Raw genomic sequence first — 24,467 nt, forward strand, 5'->3', positions numbered from 1 at the left:
TACACATTTATCTGTATAAAAATATATTTATAAAAGAAAGAATAAAACATTGAATATAAAGACGCATCTCATGGTGGTTTTAGTATTATCAAATTGCAATTTATAGAAGTTACAGGTATAATAAAACTTTTACAAGCAAATCTGATATGCAGCACACGAGATGTACTGCAATACACAAATAATAAAAACAAACAATTCTAAAAGCTTATATTGCATTGACGTATACGATCGAGAAAATAGAATTGTTTAAAGATTTCCAAAGTATAAAACGGCTCATAGAAAAAGAAAATGACAATTTGAAATATATTTCCTTTCGGAACTAATAACATTGAGGGATTAATTCGCTAAATATAAAACATTAAAAAAAAAAAAAAAAAAAAATGAACAATGTGAGCAAGGTTTCGCTCCAAGGAACTGAGAGCACGCGTTTATCATCCAGACGAACATCTCGTCGTGAGTGACTATCGATCATCAGTGGGTGCCCAGTCGCTGGCTGCCCACGTGGGTAAGGGTGTTTCGTACTCCCATCCAGGACCGCAATAGCGCCACGCGTGTAAGTACATTACGAGGTCCGAGGGCTTTGGGTCCCTGTACTTCACTTTGCACTCATAGCAGTGGGGATCGATGCTAACTTTTTCGTTAGCAAATATCGAGTCTGGAGGCTCCGATCCCGTTTGCGTACCTACAGTCACTTTTAACAGTTGCGTTTGCGGTTGTGATTGATGCCCTTGTTGTTGTTGCTGCTGTTGTTGCTGTTGCTGCTGCAAGCATACATAAATATCCATTTTACTATAGAGAACGAGTTTTACAATATATTTTGAATTAAGATTCTTTTTTTCATAGTAGTTTCTAAATAAATTTTATTTGAATTTCTTTTGTTCGATAATAATTATTAAGTGTTAAATAAATTAACAAATAGAAACTAAGTATATATTATTTCTAAAAATTTTATAATTTAATATATATATATATATATATCTGTGAATATATAACAGGTATCGATAAAATTTAACAAATTAATTTAATTATTTAGAGTGTATAAACAAATAAATATTCACACAAATATCAAATAAACGGAAGGATTGATAAATTATTTATCATTTTACCTGAGACTGCTGATCGTCTTCCGAAAGACTTGGCGTCGAAGAGGGTGAACCTTCTTTATCACTGGAAATTCTGTCATCAAGGTCCAGTTTCGGTTTAAAGAGACTCATTTCCGAATCACCTTCCATCCCGAGCCAATTTTCAGCATTGTGAATACTAATAAGATCGCTAACAAGTTCCTCGTCGGTTTTACCAATATTACCTCCCTTACCCTTGTGTGGGCCAAAGACCACATGATTATAAAGTGGATCGTTGACAACTGGATAGCCAAGGTACTGGAGATGTACGCGTATCTGGTGCATACGTCCGGTTTGCGGTTTGCACAACACCACTGACGACTTTCCGTTGTAGCTCAATCGTTTAAATTTAGTTATGCAATCTTTTCCCTTGTCTGAAATTTTGCAGACACCAATTTTGTAGGATACGACTTCTATTGCTTCGGAACAAATGATCTCTTCCTCTGGGAATTCACCTTCAACTCGGCAGACGTATTGTTTATGTACCTAAACTCGATGTATAAGACTCATTAGCTTACATATTTGAAAAAGAATACATCTTTCGAATTGAAATCAATGTTTTTCATTGATGATTATTAATATTTTTCTAATTTAATATTGAAAGAAATTAGTAGTATTATTTGTGCAATATATATATTTATATATATATTAAATAATAGTTAACGGATAACTTTTTTTTTAAATAATGAAAACATTGATTTCAAAATGGTTCTGTATGATAGAAAAATATAAAAGAGATGTATACTTCTATATATTGTGTATTTTTAATCTGAATTAATAGTGATTAATTTAAATGTAATCTAAAATCACATCGAATACTCTTGATTAATTATTAATAATTTTTATTACATTCAAATTAATTTATTATAAATAATAAGGTGAATAGTTTTTCAATTTTTTAAAAATAAAGATACCTATATTATTGTATTATTTTCTGTTAAAATATAAACAAATTTTATAATGCTAAAAAAGAGAAAAACAGAATTGAGAGAAAAGAGAGAAACCATAACTGATTTCCATCAATTTTTATAGTAAACCATATTTCAATAACCAACAGTTATCAATATTTAAATGTATTTTTTCATCAACTTGACCTCACATTATAATTATAATGTTTAACCCCATAAAGTATGGCGCCCACTTTGATATATGTTAATTAGATAACTTATATAATTTTTAAGAAATTTTATAATAAAATTAATTGTTTTGATTTTATGCATCAAAAAACAAAAATATATATAATATTTTCACTGAATATTCAATTTCATATGCTAAGTAATACTACGCATAATAAATAAGTTAATTATAATATATTATATTAATAAGAAAAATTTAACAATTACACTTTTTAATATAATTTTATAAAATTATTTTATCGTTTAATCTGAAATAGAATATGAAATAATTTATAACTTTTCACTTTTATCATGACATTATCTTTTAAATATATATTGCAAGGTTTTAATGAAAAATAATAAACGATATTTAGGTTTTAATTGAAATAAACACTAACCTGTCGATTTCTAATCTGATGCTCCATCTGCCGAGCTTTTTTGGGCGTTCTGCCAAATAGTAAAATACCACTGGTCAATCTGTCCAGCCTATGTATCGTCCGAAGGTTTTTCAAGTTGTATTCCTTAGCCAAAATAAACACAACAGTGTTATGACGATAGCGACCGCATGGATGAACCTATAATATGGACCACATTTACTTTACATTGTCTTCAATATAATTTTACATAATTTACTAATTACTAAAAAAGAGTTGCTTTATTAATTAAGAATAATATTCCATAACGTGATTTTAATTCTATTTGGATGTAGTTGATTAATTGTTGTTTATTAAATTAAAATGTGTTTTTAATTTTTCTATTTCAAATTCAATGTTATTAAATTATAATTAAAAATCCTAACGAAATATGAAGGTAGATTACTACAAACATTTAGGGTATGAAATTATGTAGGCATTTTGTAAAATGTTAGAGTTAAAAATATGTTTTAAGAATATAAATAAGATATGCAAAAGTGATAATGAAGGGATAAGAAATATTCCCATGTTGAAATGAAAAATAGTAAAATTTTTTTATAGTATTTGTACAAAAAAAAACAATGAAATAGCTCAATATTTGTATTTATAAATTTAATTAAGTTTTTTTATTATTTTTATTCATAACATATTTTTGATGATCGTTGTTGCTGTTGTCACCGTTATTAGATTTATGATATTTTTTTAGGATATACGAGGACAGAAACAGTGATCAAAAGAAAATTTCTTTCATATATATATTTCGCCTATATATATATATATATATATATATATATATATATATATATATATATATATATTACAAAAATATTTATATATACAAAAAAATTAACAGTTATCCTCAATCAATCAAAATTATGTGATTTAAGAATGCTAATGTGTTCATACTATACCATCGTAAACAAATATCTTTCTAGTGAATTCTTTTTTATTCAATAACAGTTAAAAAAGAAGTACTAATATTGATATAAAACTTGTATAAAATGTACACAACTATTTTCTGTATTTAACGATTATTTTGTATTTTCACCCTCCAAATCTATTGCATATATTTACTTGAATTAGGTGCCCATTTTTCATGTTAACGAACTTGGAACAGATAATAAAATATTTCCTTTTACACACATATATTAAAAAAATTAACTATAAAAAATATACACACAAAGAAATTAACGTTGTACAATATTATATTATTTAATACTAAATTTGTTTTATTAAAATTTTTAAATTTTAATAAAATTGACAACTACTTTTCGTATTTATAAATAAATTATACTATTTATAATTAAATATACCATTTCTTTAATAATATCGGAATTGATATTTTTTATTCTATTTTAATTGTGTATTAATATAAAAAATTAGTTAATTTACTTTTATAATGAAAATAATATTATTCTAAAATATTAAAGTTCAGACTTCTGTTAAAACTTCAAAAATTATTTATATCAAATAAAATGGAGTCTCTGTTTTTTATTTACTAATGAAATTGTTTTTACTCATATTTCTTATGAATATATCTATTTGGATCAACACATGAAATAAGAAACGACAGTGTATAATGTATTGTTTATACACATATTGTAAAGAATATTGTCAAAATAAAGGTGAATTAAATATAAAATAAATCTGAGGATTCTACTATTTATATGTCATTAATCCGAAAAAACTTATGTGAATACTATTTCACAACTTAGCCATTTAAATTCATAAATTTATTTTTTAGTAAAAATGTGATCACAAGAAATTGTTTTTGAAATATTTACATATTTATTGTTTGTATTTATATTTGTTGTTGCAAATTATTCAGATTATTTTAATTTAAATAATTAGAACTCGATTCATGGGGAGTGAGGGAGGGAGGGAGGGGGTAGATGATAATAAGGCGTAACAATTTGGGATTGGAATAAAAGTACTTTAATAGATTTATCTTACTTGTCTTAGGGAAAATATTTTTACAGTAGTACAAGGGAAACAACTACAACTTTATATATTTTTCACAATATAATATATTTATTTTATTTCTTAGAAATTTCGAAAAAGATGAAATATTCAATATAATAAATTTTCTTTGTTTATTTTGTATTCAGTTATATTTAAAATCTTCTATATATCAGTAATATATTTTGTTAAAATTGTATAATGAAATTATTTTTGCTAATAGAAAGAATGCAAATTATTATTAGACCTCTCCTATACATTTAAATAAATTATTTTTTATTAACAATAATTTTAAAAAATATTAATTTTTTTATTAAACATCATACGTGTATTAAATACTTGTATGTTGAATTTTTTTCTTTTTAAAAAGATTATGAAAGATGAAATTATTATAATGACAGTTTTAGTTTTTAAATAATATAATTCAGGTTTTTTATTGTAAATTCGTTTTATGAAAATTGCTTTGAATCTTTATTATCTATTTTTAAAAAACAATGTTTTTATTATTCATATTTATATGTAAATGATTTGTTTTCATTCTTTGTTATATTATTTTGAAAACAATTTCAATATGCAAGAGATATAAATAAGGCATACTAAATATTTTAAAAAATTCAGCTTTCTTAATTATATATGCCAAGTTACCAAGTTTACCATTTAACTAAAATTTTGTCATAAATTCGAATTAGAATATATAATCTAGATAATTGAATTGATTAAAATTAATTTTGTTACATAATACGTACAAATAAGCAATAAACCTACGAATTATAAGTTTTCATATTAATAATTGTTTATTTGAATATATTATATTAAAGAAATCCATGTTTACATTATATGTTGAACTCTCGAATTGTATTTATATCGGAAAAAGTGTATTCAATCAAATAAAGCCTATTTACGTTATGTCGCGTTGTTTATTATTTTGATTTCACGTTGTTATATTGAATCGATAAAAAATATTAATCATCACAAAAAGGTAAATGTAATGATCAATAGTCATTTTAAAAATAAATGTTTGAATGGATGTTTGTTTCTGGAATGGAAGTTTCTTTAGTTTGGTTTACATATATTTTGAAAAGACATTGATACTTATAATTTAAGGATTAGTCTATTTAACAATTTTCCTTTGATTTATTGTTTAAAAATTAAGCTGTGTAATATTTATGAATTGATTTTATTGAATTTATTGGAATTCTAAATTATATGAGATATGATCAATTATTAATAATGTAAGTAACATTATTGAAATAATTATAAACTAATTATTTTATATAATAATATTTATATAATATTAATATTGTTCATAATTAACATTATTATTTAAAAAGCAGTAAATTGTCGGGTTTGTTTTTTTATTTCATAATAACTGGATAATAAATATTGATTTTTTAATATTAAATGAAAACATACATATATATATATATATATATATATATATATATGTATGTACATTTTCTTAGAAAATAATTTTTTTAAAAATATATTTCAAAAAGACCTCTAAGCTACATATATATTTTAAATTATTCATTTAATAATACGAAAATAATTTTTAAAATGAATTACAGCAGCGTTTTTAAAAATCAGCGTTCATTGGAAAGTATTTGAAAAAGAGACAAATTTTGGAAGATTAACACGACTTTAAAGAGAAGCTTCAAAAACACGCATTAAACTATCTGCCAGAACGTAAACGACTTGCGAAAAAAGTCATGTCAGCGCGTTTGACTTCCGTGCAGTTCTCCCTCGAAATCAGATAAATCTGGCACTTGTCTTTCTTCTTTGAACTCATTTCTCCCACTTCTCAGTTTTCTCTTCAATTCTCGTAAAAATATTTTTAGTCCATTGTGACTAGGACTTGCTTAACGTAAGATGAATGAAGATGTCCATCACTATGACCTAAAGTGTATATAACGAAAATAATGTATAGTTCCAATATATGGATTTCGATTACATGATATTACATAATTTCTATATCATTTTCCAAATGGATTTTGAAAATATTATTTTTAAAAAATCTTATTTTTAAGATTATCTTATTTTTAAGAACGTATCGTCTAATTTATATTTATTTAAAAATATTTTACATTTCTTTAGATGTTCTTTAGATGCATTATAATAATATATATTCTTTTTCATCAATGTAAATATAGTTAAGTTTAGAATTATAATTAGTATTTATTGACATTTATCTATATGATTTAAAATAGTCGTATTTATGAATTTTATAATATTTTTATTATAAGGAGTAAATATATTTGTTTTTATATGGTTTCAATTTTTCCCAAAATTATTTCAAGTTCAATTTTATAGGATTTTTTTTCTTTTTGCAATAAAATACTTCAATCTGACTATAATGTGATAACTGAAATAAATGTATGTAATTTACACAGATTACGTAAATAACATGTAAAGTTGACTATGTTATGAAAACTGATAAATAATCATATTACGTATAAATAATATATATTAATTTCCGTGATTCATAAAATGTTATTTATTAATGTTTACATATACTGCAATAAAGCTTCAAAATGTTTTCACTAAAGAACTTTTCTAAAAAGAAAAACGATATATTATCATGATTATAAAAATAATGGTTAAGTATTATGTATTAATAATAATAAAATATGAAAAATTACAAGAAGTTGAATGAAAAATTTAGCATACAATATTTAATGAGATTACTATTATAGTTTTGTTGATTAAATATAAGTAATCGAAGCAACAAGATCAATATAATATGCAAGGAATATAATTTATAAAATTTTATAATATCTAAATTAAAACTACAATATTTTTAATTACGGGTAAAAAATTATATACATTCTAAATTGGGATAAACCATTATTTATATAATATATTTGTGCTGACAATTATTCATACATAAACATATTATTTAAAGAACGCTTTAATTTTAGATGATCTGTATGATTAAATTATGTTAATAAGTTTTTATTCATCCACTTTATAGAATATATCAAGTAATTTTTATTATTAATAAACAAGTGTGACAAGTAATATTAAATACGTATTATCGTATTTGATCATATATTTAAGTTTGTTTTATAATCCATTTGATAATATATATCGTAAGGCTTTATTAGTATAGATGGTTCTTTTCTTCTAATATGTATGCATTAAGATGTAGCTATACGAAATTTTCTAAAGGTCCCAGAATTATAAAAGATGAAACATAAAAAAGTAACTAAAAAAAAAGTCAACTAAATATTTTCTTTTTAGCTAACAAGTATCGAGTCTTCTCTAGATTAACAAATTTCAATTCTACTGCTTTTATTAATTTTCTTATCTTAAATATGTGTAACATTCTTTTGCCCAAGATGGACGTATATCCTTGTAGAATAAAAAAATGATATTCAGTAAGAATATTTTATCTACAATATCGCACTCACCTGGACTTTTACAATATATTTAGTAATCAAGTATATTAGTCAATATTTTTGGTATTTGTAGTTGTCAGACCGCGGAAAAATTAATCCAAATGCATGACGCACGATTCATATTTACCCGGTATAGAGTATAGGAACGAATTAAATTTGGTTCAGAATTATATTAGTAGTTAAAGCAAAGAAAATGTGTAAGCAAGGTTCTGATAGAGTGAAGGTCGACGAATGAAGTCAAATCGGTAAGTAATAATGTTGGGAAAGGATTCGAAATCGACAAAATAATGAAGTTTCAGGCCACTTCGTAAAACACTTCGTCATATCAAGCATGAAAGATAATTAATGAAGTACGATAGCGACTAGCCATCAACTAGAATACGTATTCTCCGATATCATACCGAGACAAGCATTGACGTGGGATTCTTCTCCTTCAAATTAAGAAAATAAATGAAATCGACTCTATTTAAGGAGTTAGCAGTTCACCTATGTAATTCGCACCCCAATTATATAAAGTATTTTATATTTGTACTCGCAAGTGAAAGCTTTCAAATTACTATTAACATTATTGTCATTATTAATTATTAATAATTAATTAACACATAAATTAAAATTTATAATACTAATGCTTATGTGTGAAATTAGTATCTTACTAAAGTACAGCAATAATATTTCAGTTAATTTATTAATTCTAGATATAGATTTTCTGATCTTCAAGAATTATAAAAATTCCATATTTTTTCAAAATAAATTAATGTGAAATTATCAATAAAATATAACAATGAATCTATAAGAAATTATCTATTCGAATATAATTAAATATTATTTATTTAATTTATGTTGAAACAAAGAATATTCTTAAATGTATAAGTTAATTTTTGCATCTTTATCAATTGAATAATAATTCAAGACTTTATTCTGAAATATTAAATTCGCATTCCTTATCAATATAAAAAATATTAATTAAGATTTTAATAACATATTAACTTAGTTTATTTCAGTAATTTGCATTTATCATTTAATGTTCATCTTTTCTTATATACAATAATACAAAATATTTATACCTAAATAATTATCGATAAATTTTTATGAAATTCATGTATATTTAATTTATAATCACGATAAGTTTTTAACTAAACCTTTATACCTTTTTATTTAATGTTTAAGTCAATAAATTGTTGATCAATCGATTTTTTTAATATATATTTTAGAAAGTTATATATATCTTGTTATATAAAAACTAGATAAATAAATAACGAACACATGTTATAATTTTAATTAGTAATTAATGCAATAACAAATATAATTTATAAAAGTAAAGAAAAAAAATATTCCAGATGAAATTATGCTTTATAATATATTTGTATAGATTAACATTTTATAACGATAATTAATTCCTTTAGAAAATTTTTATAGTTAAATAATTAAAATATTTAAATATATGCAACCTAGACTTTACAAATAGCACTCATTTAAAATTTTTTCTTTAAAGTACTACTAACTTTTTACATTATTGTTTGTTGTTAAATCCCGAAATTTTAATTAAAAATGAAATACTTTTGATTTATGTATTTAATGAATATGGTTAATACTCATATATATCAATTATCATTAATATATAAAAATGAATAATTATTTTTATATAATTCCTTTTGTTTCCAATGAATAATATATCTTATTCGATTATTAAAAACATTTAATTATATATTTACTTAAACAATACTTTACATATATATTTTATAAGGTAAGATTGAAATTTAATTGAGAATATTTAGTATCGAAATTTTAATCCTTAATTTTTATAAGTTAAACAATTTATTTGTTATTTTATACGACCAAATAATTGATAATATTTATTTTAAATGCTTTATGAGATGTAACGTAGATATCTGATTTCATGCTACGATTATGATATGAGTATGATTCAAAAGAAAAAGTATTAATAGTCTCGATAGGTATACTTGGGACGAAATAATCTACAAAAAAATACACGAAAACTCTCGGAGTAAATTCCCGGTGAAGTAAACCCGACTACTTTTTCAATAGAATAGAAATTATAAATTATTAAAAATCGAATTTACACATGTATCAAATTACAAAACCATTTACTTTTTTCACGTCTATTTCATTAGTACTTAATTTAATCGGATACTGTAAATACTTTAAATAATATGTAATGCAGAACCATATATAAGGTATTGTAAAAATAAATTGTATATTAAACTTTATGTGTACTTGAAAAAATATGAATAATCAGAAGGTAGATATAGCAACAGTAACAACCGTAATAACAATAGCAGCAGCAACCACAACAATAATAGCATATAATAATTAAAACAGTAATGATAGAGAGAGAGAGAGAGAGAGAGAGAGAGAGAGAGAGAGGCAGAAAGTACAAGTATAATGACAATTAGTAAGATTTGGCAGTACAGTCCTAGCAGTACACCACTTACAGGGATGGAGGCGGGCTTGTTGACCACGACGACGTCCTCGTCCATGTGTATCACCGTGATCGGCTCCGAGGTGACTGGCACCTCGTGTCTGCAACACACCAATCACCACCAGTTTAACATGGCTTTTTTAATCCTTCGCTAAATTTTCTTAACTTTCCTTTTTAGTTTTATACGTATACGTGTACATAAAGGAAGAAAATAGCTTAATTAGACAAATATAAAAATAGGTAGAAATTATATTTCCTTACAATAATTTAATATTAAAAGTTAAATTATACTTCTGCTTATTATGATATAAGAATTCTTATATTTTGCTCTTTTAATAAAAATTGTCACGATTTTACATAGGAAGAATGATTTATATCAATTATTTCGACTCATTTTAATCATAAATTTATTTTTAGCAAAATTTTAAATAAAATTAAAATTGAAATATTGACAGACGTTATAAGTATCTCCTAATATTGACTATGCAGAATACACAATTTATTCGTCCATCTATTATTTGTTTTAATATCATAAACATTAAAATAATATAATTAAATATTAAAATAATAAGTCTTTTAATATCTTTAATATTTAATATTTTAAGCTCATTTAATATTTACTAAGGTTAGTCAAAAATATAATAGGCAAAAAACATATACATATCTCTATAATTAAATAGGCATTTCTTAAAAATATCAAAAATTGAAATAACAAATATATTATATAAATATAAAAATAAAATAGAATAGATTTCATTTTAGTAAAATGTTTTAAAAATAATAATATAATAAATTTTTCATATTATATTGACAATCTTTATCGCTATTTTAAATATGTATTTTCTTCATTATACGCATATGCATTATCCTATACTTATGCATTTGCTGTGAATGTTTCAAATTTTGTATTTTATCAAATTGTTTGATAATCCTTATTTTGAACTCCATAAATATTCTTAAGAGTTAAGAGTATACTTTTTGCAAGTATTATAAGGAGAAATTATAAATTGTTTTACATTTGTGAGATTAGTATTATTGAAGTTTGAGACTTAAGATTTAATTTATTTGGAGTTAAAATACAAGAATAATAGAATATGATGTTAAAATGATAAAATATATTTTTGCTTTATACCTAAATAACAGGTTACTGTTAAAATTGGCTTAATTATGTTTTAAGTTGCACATGTCATTAATAAATATACAATTAGATCTTTCAACATTATGTGATGAAAGTAGATATATTTATGTATATTCATGTTTTGTAATACTATTGATATACATTATAATAAACTTCTTATACAAAATGGTGCATTAATAGAATTGATTATATAATTATGTAGCAACAGTTTTCAATTATAAAATTTGTATATATGCCAATTGGGCATTTAAATACGTTTTGCCCTAATTATACCTAAAAAATTTTTATGAAAATTGCATCTCTTTTTTATGTCATATATAAAATTTTCATTTAAATAAATGAATATGATATGATATTAAAGTACATAATTAATGTTTAATGCAAGCTAAAGAAAAATATTTTATCATAATTATAATGATTATAAAGATACATAATATTTATAATAAATATATCATATACGTTAGACGTAACTTTGAGTATGTGTTTAATGTTTTGAATGAACGATCTACAGTGATGAACGGGTCTACAGTATGGAATCATAGTTTCAAAAATGATTGATCAACTAATAAAATTTAAACTATAATGTAGTGTAATGTCGTGGCCTAATAATAGTGGTAATATTAATTTGATAACGGCAGACAGAAGTGTATTATATTTGTAATGGTTTGTAAAACTAATATTGGCTAATATTGATTTTAAGCTATTTCATTTAGCGTATTCATGCGTTAACAGCATTGATTCAATAACTGTATTAATTTATAAACGAAAAGGGAGAAAGCATATTCAGTTCAGCATGTAAACAAATTTTGATTTAGAGGCAGTGATGTAGATGCTTAATGAATACCCATTTACAACAAAAATTAAACATATATAAATATTTCGGCTGTTATTTTATTTTCAGTTTAGCCTTTTATTCCTTAAATGCATAACATATTTAATTTTATCTTGAAATCGTATAATTTGATTATTTTAAACTTTTTTAAATATATCTAATTTTAAGTGTTTTCATTTTTAATAAAGTATTGTTTTACTCACATAGACAAATATCAGTCAATTTGTTATGATAAATTAATATTTATTAGTTTAAATATTATTATCAATTGTTATAATGTGACATTTTTTAATAACACAATAAAAACAAATCATAAATTAAATAAATAACAATTTTATGCGAATACGTTAAAATCACGAAAAATAATATTTTCTGATTATTTAATTTTTGGAACATTTGCTATTAATGTAATAATAAAGTATATTTTATTTGATAATACATTCTATGAAATCAAATTCAATTTTTAAAAAATTTCATATAAAAATTGTAATATCTCTGCTATATAACAAATTATTTTAACTTAACTTTTTAATCTTACCAAACGTTGGGAATGTTAAGATTCAAGAATATCAATCTCGATGACAGATGAGTGGTACACGAAAATCTATTTTCTGGTTTTAAAATAACTTAAAGTTAAGTACGTATGGTACGCTTTAAAATGGTTATATAATTAAATACGGTAGGTATTTAGAATCTATTTTAAAAATTAATTATTTAGGGATAAGCGGAGGTATTTCTATTTATAATGTTTTTGAAAAATATGAATATTTCAATTTTAATACTTAATTGAATATAAGTTTTAAACATTTTTAAATTTGTTAAACAATGCAAAAAAATTGTATTGTTATAGAGCAAAAACTTTTAAATTACCTTAAAACATTATTGTACATTTTTTTATACATTTAAATGTATAAGTGAATTCATTTAGCAAACATAAATTATTATTATTATTATGTATGTACAATATGCAGTTATTATATTCTAAAAAAAAAGTTTCCAAGATATTCTAAATTGGATATAGACCATATATTAATATCATTACTCAATTTGTTAAAATCAATTAATAAGAATTATTTGAATATAATAATATTTTTAATAATTCTATATTTTAAAAAAGTTTTAACTTATATTATTAAATTCATGTTTATAAAATTATATTAAAGTACACATTTGGAAACAATTAAGTTAAATAAAATATTTACTACGAAAATTTTAAGATTAAGGATATGTTAATAATAAAGAGTATGTAAATTATATTATAACAATAAAATAAATATGAATAAAATGACAAATAACAAAGCATGAAAGATTTTGAAATTATTACAATATGAAATCACATGCTAGATATAATTGTTATACAAATTAAAAAAAAAGATTTACTTCAATTAAAAAAAATATTTTTTTGTAGATTCTGAGCTTTTTATTTAAATTTTTTAGGTTAAAAAAATAATAGGACTTAACGATCTACGAAAAAAAATTAAGAACTTTATAGAGATAGAGAAAAGCGTAACTCAATTTCCTAATACTGAATATCCTGACTCTAAAAGCATTCTCTCGAATTTGCGGATTTGCAATGTACACGGGAATGAACGATGATTGAAAATAGTTCCCGCAAGTATAATTTTATTAACGTTAATATACGAAAATTAGAACGGAATGTTTGATGAAACAATTAATTTCTGCAAAATCCAGCTTCACATATATTTTCTTTGGTATACCTGTGGTAACACACGCATGTAGCGATTTTAATGTAAATTGATGCAAGCATAAAAGTATATTTTATATGCTTATGCTTTAAATTCGTAATATAATAAAAAATAAAAATTATTTATTTCATTTTAGAATTATATAAGAAAACCTATAGATTTATAATTATTTGTACAAAATCTATGATTTTCATATAAAGTATAGATTCAAAGGTATGATTATGCTTGATTCGATTAATTGCGTTAAATATGCTCACAGCTATTAATTAATGAAATATTTATATTATAATAATTCTTCTTAAGATATTTTCTTTTTAATTTTGTAATAAGATTTTGTGGATATATATATATATATATATAGAATTATATACGTAATATCAATTTAGTGTATTACAAATTAATATATACAAATGCAATTATTTGAAAAAAGAAAGACGCGAATACAGGGTAACAGGTTTTTTTTTCTTATATGTGAGTTACCCTTTGAATTAGAATTGTGTATCATCTTTAGGTAAGCGATATTTACTGGGTGTGGTTTGGCTTTTCACAGTATTCGTGTTAATGATGAAATACAGAAGACTGGCATATGAGGTATATCGTCTCTTGTGGCGCAAATTGCCTATAATAACCTAATTAGTAGGTGTGGTCGACTTAAACGTCAGGAGATTTATATCTCAATAGTACAAAACTTTCCTTTTCCCTAGAATCTCTTTGTATTTTACTATTAATCCATATTGTAAGTAAATTAATTTTATTTAACTATTTTTTAAACTGATTTCATTAACTCAATATATAAAAGGATGCTATAATTGTGTTCATATTAAAATAGAGATCTTAAATCGAACAGAGAAAGATATTACTTAGTTTCTATTACAAAAAGATTTTTTTTGCAATATTCATATTTTTATATTAGATTTAATATTTATTATGTAGAATTTCAAAGACTATAAAAATAAACGAGAGTTAAAGTTTACATTTTTAACAGTATCTCATTAAAATTGTAATAAAACAGTATGTGATTACATGTGGTAAATTAAGATTTTTATAAGATGATAATATTAACATCAAAGAAGACTTGAGACCGATTTCAATTCTTATCTCTATTGAAACGCATTACGGAATACATCTATTCATCAAAAGACTCTCACTTGAAAAAGTACGATAGAAGTACATACAGATATATGTACACATCAACATACTTTTTTCAGTTCATTTCTATTTTCATAAATTACAATTATATATATTATAAATATATTATAATGCAATTATATAATACTCTGATATACATACAATATTATCGATCTTTCTCTGATTTGGGAAGATTAGAGCGTTACATGCATAAGTATAATATAATCGTATAAAACCAAATCATATATACGTATATATAAATACACACGCACGCACGCATATCAAACAGACACAAATCCTCATACAGTCATACATGCAGGTAGGTAAACAGTCAGCTACGCGCACATATACGGAATAACATTTCGAGAATTTATAACGCCGTTACAGGTCTTTGATGTTGACCATATGAAAAGATAGTTTACCAAATTTACATTAATTTAGTGATATAATGTTTAACTTGTACATTGTAAATTGATAATCAATTATATAGTTAATTAAGTAAAATTCTTGTTATAACTTGATGCTCTTTATTATTTAGTGACATCTATCAATTAAACCTATCGAATATTGCCAATTAAAAATCATTTATTTTTATGCATGAAAAATACAGATATTTATTCTTGTAACAAAAAGTTTCAATAACATTAAATTCGTGATTGATATAAAAATAAACTTTAATATTATGATTGTTATTTTTTATCTTATTAAGAAATTGAGATATTTACAAATATTATATTCATTTTATAATTACAAAACTAAATAATATAGGTATTTAATATAAATAAAACAATATATAAAAATAAAATTTTTCAATTATTTTTCCCATTATTATAACAATTGTTATGGCTTAGAAATTGAGAAAGAAAATATTATTCAATGTTATAAGAACGTTGTAGATTAGTCATCAATATTTTTATAAAAATAAGTGAATAAACCAGAACTAATTTTATAGATTGAAGTTATTACCTAAGGATTTAAATTATAGGATATATTACTTTTATATTTTTGATAAATATCTTTCTTTAATTTCTTTTATTATTAAAAACCATTCTCTAATTCTATTTCTTTTAACTCCAAAAAGTATATAAATATAATTGTGATTATGCTGTAAAAGAAGCTAAACAAATCAATATTAATAATTATTATATTAATACTATTTGTCAATATTTCTATGGATATAAACAAATATAATTTTTTTTATAATAATAATTGTAAATATATCTAATAATACTGAAAATACATTTGTAATGATATTTAAAATAAACGAATTAGCGTAAAGACTTTTATAAATAACATAATTTTTTATATAAATATAATTTTACTATAAAAAATATTGAAATTAATAATATTTTACTCTGTCTATTTATTATGATAACATGGTAGTTCCAAATTTAATAATATGAAATTGTTTTCTAAAACAGCTTATATTGATATATTTTTGAATTGAATGAAAAATACATACTATTTTGTACGTAACTATCTACTTGAAAACTAAAACAGTAAACCGACACTGTTCAACCTACTTGGCAGCAATTATAACTACGCAGATTACGTCAAATTTTACCTTCACAAGAGCTCACATGCACTTATCATATTGACAAAAAAATTTAGGCAAAATATGACGATTTTTTCATCCCGATTCTATATGTAATTAAAAAAATTTCGTATTACTTTTCCTATTTCGTTCTGCATAATATTTTTATAGCTAAATTATTAATTCATAAAGAAATTAAGATACAAATTTTTTAACCATTTGAATGATAATAAGATAATATGTATTATTTTGTACAATTTTTATTGCAGTAAATTACTTTAATGTGAATATTGTATATATTTATAGAATTGTAGACTTATATAATTGACTCGTGTTTAAAAATATAATGCAATACAAAGATAACGTTGAAATTGAATTTATGTTTATTTTTATCTCTACTGTGATAATTTGAATTGATTTTAATGCATTTCAAACTATTATGTTAAAATATGAATCGGCACTTTAAATTTAAATATATTTTTTATTCTTTCATCGAAAACAAAAAAATAATGCGTATTATTATCAACCAAAAATACATTATTAATAATTTACTACTTAACTTTTGGTGTCAATTTTAAAGTTAAAAATTGTTTTCAATTTCACCATTTAAATAATCTATAGGAGATAATAATATAAGAACATGTACATCTTTATGTTATAAATTAAAAAAATTTCCCATCTTTCATATTTTTTAAAAAATTTTTTGTTAAAAATTTTTTTCAGAACACACACACACACACAAAAGTTAATATTAGTTTCAGTACATTATGCATAATATACTGAAACTATTATTAACTTTTATAAACCATTACAAATTAATTATTTTAACTATGATTAAAAATTACAAGAATAAATGAAAAAAAATAACGCTATTATATTATAAAAAAGTAAAAAAATTGAATATTTTATTAAGTCTTTTACTTGGTTTAAAATTTAATTCAAAGTAAAGCAACACTTTGAACTTGTTAAATAAAAAGTAAGAACTAAAGTTAAAACCGTTATTAAAATTTTATATCGAGCAAAAAAATGATTTTCAGTAAAATTGATAAATGAATTTCAATAGTAAATTTTATCGTTAAGAACATTTAAATATATTATATAAAATTAAAAAACTAAACAAAAAATGGGAAAATAAACCATTAAACACAGAAAGTAACATTAATAAAAAATACGTCGTATATGTATAAAGATATTATTTTCTTTATAAAATACTTGTATAATAAAAATTTTTTATAAAAAATAAAATATTAAATTCTCAAGTAAAAGGTAACACTTTACATTGGAATATTATAATATGCAATGTATTATAATACAAGAAGTGTACAATGCTTTAAAAATTTTTTAATGAAATTATCTTTATATTATTTAAAATAAGAAGACATTTTCTTTACTATTAGTTATTGGAACAAAATACCTGATGAAAATTTTGTGAACTTTTTGTTGCACCATTTCAGATGTAATCAAATTAAACCAAATGCGTAGGCTCATAGAAGTATAAATTATATAATCATTATAGTATTAGTGCAATGAGAGTGTACGTGCGTGTGTATATATATATATATATATATATATGTGTGTCTGTGTGTGTGTGTGTGTGTGTGTGAGTCTGTGTGAGTGTGTGTGTGTGTGAAAGAGAGAGAGAGAGAGAGAGAGAGAGAGAGAGAGAGAAGGAGATAGAGATAGAGATACAAACAGGTAGCTTACAATCAGCCAGACTTACTTTCTAGTTGATGGCGACGTTTTGGAGTATCTTTTTATTTTCTGTTCTGTTAGAATTGATATGTAGTATATGCTTTTTTTGAAATTGGTGAAAAGATGAATTATTATGAAATATGTCTATTTTACAATGTGAGTAAAAGCTGTAGCAAAGCAGGTATTTGCTTCACTTATTTATGGAAAAATAAAAAATATTTATAAAAATAAAAACTCATTTATTTTTGTATCAAAAGTTATTCGAATAAAGATTCTTATTCATAATAAATTAATGAAAGATCAATTAATATTTTTTAAACAATTTTTTAAATTTATATAAAAATAATTCAACTATATGAAATATATATATTAATATATATGTAATAAAAAAGACAATTAACCCGAAATATTTTACATATTACTTTTTCATTTTTAGCACGTTACTTATAATTTTTTCAGAAAGTATAATATATACTCTTGGATATAGATTTGTAATAATATGATTTATATAAACCAAAATATGGTAACATTATTATTTTCTTCTGTTACAATAATTTCAAAAAGAATAATATTTTCCTAATAAATATTTTAAAAAATTTGTATATATAACATATTAAAGATATAGGAAAAGTTTATGGAAATAAAATATCCATATGAAAAATAAAATTTTATTTTATTAAAATTGCTATTCTTATACTATTAAAATTTACAAGAAATATTATTTCTCATACGTATTATAAATGAGTATAATTAATATACTTTTTAAAATACATATTTTTAATACAATATGGAATAAAAATAATTAAAATTAATAAGATACATTATTTAATCTAAAGTATGTATGTAATTTTGTACATAATTAAAATTGCAATAAAAATTTTGCTAAAAAATGAATCCATAAAAATTATCTTTATATAATGAATTAAAAAATATATAAAGCATATTATGTTTCAACGTATAATATATAAATATAATACGTATTACTTATTTTTAAAAATACAAAATAATATTTTTAAAAAGTATTTATGTGCTAATTAATAAAATACAAGCATATTTTCCTTTTTATTTTATTAATTGATAATAAATCAGAAAGGATATGATTGAAAAATAATAAAGACAGCATGGACAAGAAGCAAATAACAGTTAAAAGTAAATTTAATTTCGATTGAATCTGTAAGTCTTAGCTCAAGGCTCTTTGAAATATGTTATATATTTGACACGGCTACTGGACAATAATGAAGAGATAAAAATATGGAGAATGACAAAAAGAGAAAAACATAGATAATAGTGGAATTTGAGAATGGATGAAAGTATGAAGAAATGAAAAAGATGTAAAGACCACACAGGAATAAATTTTGCGATGTAATTCATGCCAAGGATAAATCGTCTTTTACTATACTATTTATGAACGATAAAAGCTAGACGGCCTAGACCTACCAAGCATGTGTTCACAGAATTGCTTTGTCTTTCCGTTTTGCTATCCCCTCATTCATTTTTGAACGAAAAATCGCTATATATACACATATTTTATATATTTTATATATTTTACGTATACACACAAACACACACGCACACACACACACGCACAGACATATTGAAATAAAGAGGGGAAAAGTATAGAACGTTATTTTTTCTTACTAGTAAATTATAGTTCAGTTATAAAAATATATTTCTCATGCCTTTTTTTCTATAATTATTTTGTATAATTGTTCTTATCGTGTTGTGAAGTTGATGTTATAAGCAATAGCAATTAATGGCTAGTGTTTTTCTCTTTTCTCATGTAATTAAGACTGACTTCTTTTGGACTTCTAAGTTTTCTATTTTCCTTACGCAAGAAGAAAAAACTTGACTGAATCAGGCTAATCCTGCTACGATGAATTTCTGTGAATCGATGCTTGGGGAAATGTGCCGTATAAATTTATTTTTGTTGATGAATATATATATATCATTAAATATATCGTGAATCTCTTATATAAATTGACAATAAAATTGAATTATTTCTAATATAAGTTTATTTCATTCTGGAGCTCATATATTTTTTAATAAATACTTGAAATGAATTTGTATGCGTATGTAGAATAATTAAAACAAATATATAAAAAGAAATAAATATCTGTAGAAATAATCAATATCAAATAAATTGGTTTTTTCAAAACTAATTATAAATTAAAAAAAATATATATATACATAGATGTGCGTGTGCGTGTGCGTGTGTGTGTGAGAGTGCCCGTTATTTTAGAGATGAATGCATCGTTTGTTTTATAATATATTCAGATATTTTTAAAACTCAAACTATGAGGAAATACAGATAATTAATTAATAAAATGCCTATTTTTTAGTTTGCGTTTTAATCAATTTTAGTTAGCTATTGCTTATTGATTATAATTATCCACAATTACTTTCATGTGTATATCTATTTTTTTTTGCTTATTTATAGTTTCAGTTTCAATATTCTCTCCTTATTCTAGTTTTATTGAATAAATTCTCATATTTTTATAATCAATATTTATTTTAAATATTGAAGTTTTTATTACTCGTAACGCATCTTTACAAACAGTATCTGATTTATATATATAAATAATATGATTCTCTTGTTGAACACGTTTAGCTAAATTTGCTAAACGTCGTAGTCTATTATTCAAGCAGAATGATTTAAATTTGATTGTTCAAATTAAACATTAAAGTTATTTATAATAATGTTAAAATAAATAGTACAAATACGTATGCTATTATATTTGAAAAAGGACTAAAGAAATGTTTGATTTACCTGTGAACGACATTAGCAAGAAGATCATTATGTCGTAATCTGTAATCGACATCAACCTTCTGGTAGTTAACAGTAAGGGTACCGGCGCGTATACATCTTTCGTATTCCTCAGCTGGATGTGCACGGAATTCGCGTGCAAATACTTCAAGAATCTTCTCTCCAACCCAACGACCTTTCGTAAATGTTGTAAATGTAAAGTAGTATGGATAAACTTTGCGCAATCCTGTAAAAATCGACGATTTTACTGTATTCATTACATTAATTTCAACTTCCATATTTAAAGATTCTTTAATTATATATATTATTTATCAATTGCATATCTAATTTTTTTTACAGCTCAGAATAATACAGATTTTCATTCTCTTTAGAAAAGTGATGATATTTTTAGGAAAATTTAGTATTATCGTCAATGAATGAATCTTGAATGAAGAGTGATTATTTAATTGAGTGAACAAAAAAAAACGGATCAGCCAATATTATTATAAAATTAATACCAAATTTTTACTTAAAGTTATGAATCAGACAAAATGATTCTTATTGATCTGTTATACTACATTAATCTATTAAAATACTTAATATTTTTCCCACACTCACGCTCACACTCACTCACTCACAGAGGGGGGGGGGATAAATTCGTGAAATTAAAAAAGCTTTATATACATGCTGAAAGTAAATGATTTAAATTATTCAGAAATGTGTTCGCGTTCGCATTTACATAATAATCACTTATTTTTGGCATATTGGAACTGAATTTCAATATATAAAAGTCAAGTACATATACAAATGTGTGACGAAATGATAAGGGTTTCCATTCATTTTATTTCTATTTAAATATCTTCAAGAATAAATCATGATGCAAGATATATACCAACAGAAGTCGGTAAACCTCAAGTGAAGTTATTATTTACCATTTTCTTTTATTAATATACTTTATGTATATACACGCTGATAAAGATGAATAATAAACTATAAAACCCAAATATACGAATGTATAAATATAAATACAAATCATACGAAGAAGAAGAGTTTATTGCTAAGAAGCAGTTAACAAATATTATCGATTCATATTGCTACTTTACAAGTCGAATGAACATAATTGAAAATATGGAAATAAATGGGTAAAGTTAAAGTTAAAAATTTCAATGTCTGCTATTTAAATCATTTTAACTTTTAAACCTACAATTCCATTTTCCATTAATAAAATTATATTTTTAATGAAATTATTCAACATCATGTTCTTTTGAAATACTTTCATAAACTAAAGACTAGCTTCTATATAAAAAGACGAAGTCTTAAGATTTATTATATGTGAACATTTTTTACATGATAAAAAATAAATATCAGATAAATAGAATTAATAAAATAATTGAAATGTTAAATAACTTATTAAATTTAGAAATATATAAATTATAATTATGTAATAAATATGCATATAAAATTATTTAAAATTAATATCAATTTTTTAATTATTTAATTTTTGTTGTTATTTGGTTGTTGTAAGAATCAAATATAGTATATTTTATAATTTATTATTATGCACCGTTAAAAATATAGTTTGGTAATTTTTTATTTTTTTATAATTTAATTTTTATTTTTAATGTGTAGGAAAATAATTATTTGAACAATTTTGGGTATCTGGAATAGATGTTGATAAAATTCATTCCATTACAATATCAAAAAAATCAAATTATTCAAAATGATTGGTTGTTTGAGTGTTTTAAGTATTCTATACTCAAAATAAAATATTGAGCTATGATAAATTATAAAAATTTGATTTTCAATATTAAATTAGATTTCATTAAAATATCATATATTTTAAAACTTAATATAAAATATTTTTTAATAATTAAAATTCAGGTATATTATTTCGGAATTCAAAGAATCAATTGTTACTGAATAATGTGATCATTTACTACTAAATTTATCTGTATGAACGAATTACATTGCTTTAAAATAAAATGTAATGTTATAAGAATAATTTATTATTTAAATATTCAACATTTTTATATTTTCAGCTGCTATAAATGAAGTATTTAAATTTCTGATCTATTCATTTTCATATTTTCAATCAAAATTACTTCAATTAAATTGAATAGTTTGACTAAGAAAATCGATATTATAAATAAAAATATAAATAAATTATTTAGAATATATTTACAAAATGAATTTTTTAAATTGAATGATATTAAGCACAATATTGTACTCAATATATCATTGGTGTAAACTCTGCAAAATGATTTTTATAAATATTTTTATCATATTTAAAATTAATTCCATTTTTAAATTAAATTCTCTTTATATTATTAGCCAACCTAATAATTTTGATATAGCATGTACTTAAATAAATCATATATTTTAATAAAGAAAAATTATCGAACAATAATATCGAAGTTATTAAAAGATTTATATTGAATTTATTGTAATTAAGAGTATCGTAAACATCGAAAAAGTTATGAATTGTCACTATGTATTTTTATCGTTTGCGAATGAATGACATAATTTGATTATGGAACATAAACCACATGGAAGATAATATTCCAAATAATAAAAAAGAAAATATACTTTTCTAAAATGTCTTACTATTTTTGGTTAAAATAAGAGAATTAAATATTTATTAATTAATATACGAATAATATCATTTGGTTTCTTTAAAATTTCATATTTAGTTATACGTAGCAATTATTCAAAGATATTTATCTATATATTATTTGATACCTCATTACATTTTTAATTATAGTATTTTAAAATTTTTCATAGAATGTGACATTAGTTAAGGAAAAATACAATAATGAATAAATAGTAACTATAAGATGGAGTGTAATCAGGTTGGGCTTGTATGGCTCTTATAATTATAAATTTATATGTGGAAGCGTTTATCTTGTAAACATTTTAGCCACGTTATTTTATTATTCATGCTTTTAAATACACAGTTATTTAGTAATTATAATTGCTTTTTTTTAGAATATTAACATTTTTTACTTTCTTAGAAGTCAGTTGAATAAATTTATAGGAAAAACATATTTCATATTTAAACAATTACTAAAAATTAGAATTGATGACTTTATAACTTAATATTATATTTTAATATATAAAAATCACATTGAAAACTTACAAAACGGCTTAATATATTTTTAATACGACAAATAATTTAAATTATCATAATTATGTTTATGTTAAATATATGTCACATATAAATAAGAAATTTTTATACTAAGAAATTTTCG

At 22.5% G+C, this 24,467-nt stretch overlaps 1 protein-coding gene across 3 annotated transcripts in view; it reads right to left on the reverse strand.

The window, feature by feature from the left end:
• LOC105363278 (RNA pseudouridylate synthase domain-containing protein 2) overlaps positions 1-24,467 on the reverse strand; it is a 102,363-nt gene continuing 77,896 nt past the window's right edge. For 2 of the 3 annotated variants that reach the window (XM_011500937.1, XM_011500939.1), the window contains 5 exons: positions 21,244-21,466; positions 10,460-10,547; positions 2,635-2,811; positions 1,107-1,607; positions 1-764 (listed from right to left, as the gene is read on the reverse strand). In XM_011500937.1, the coding sequence (XP_011499239.1) occupies positions 462-764; positions 1,107-1,607; positions 2,635-2,811; positions 10,460-10,547; positions 21,244-21,466 (1,292 nt within the window). In that variant the 3' untranslated portion in view covers positions 1-461. The remainder of the gene's footprint in view (positions 765-1,106; positions 1,608-2,634; positions 2,812-10,459; positions 10,548-21,243; positions 21,467-24,467) is intronic. The other variant, XM_011500938.1, reaches the window with a different exon arrangement.

Source organism: Ceratosolen solmsi, unplaced genomic scaffold (assembly GCF_000503995.2).
Source record: "Ceratosolen solmsi marchali unplaced genomic scaffold, CerSol_1.0 scaffold27, whole genome shotgun sequence".
Lineage (NCBI taxonomy): Eukaryota > Metazoa > Arthropoda > Insecta > Hymenoptera > Agaonidae > Ceratosolen > Ceratosolen solmsi.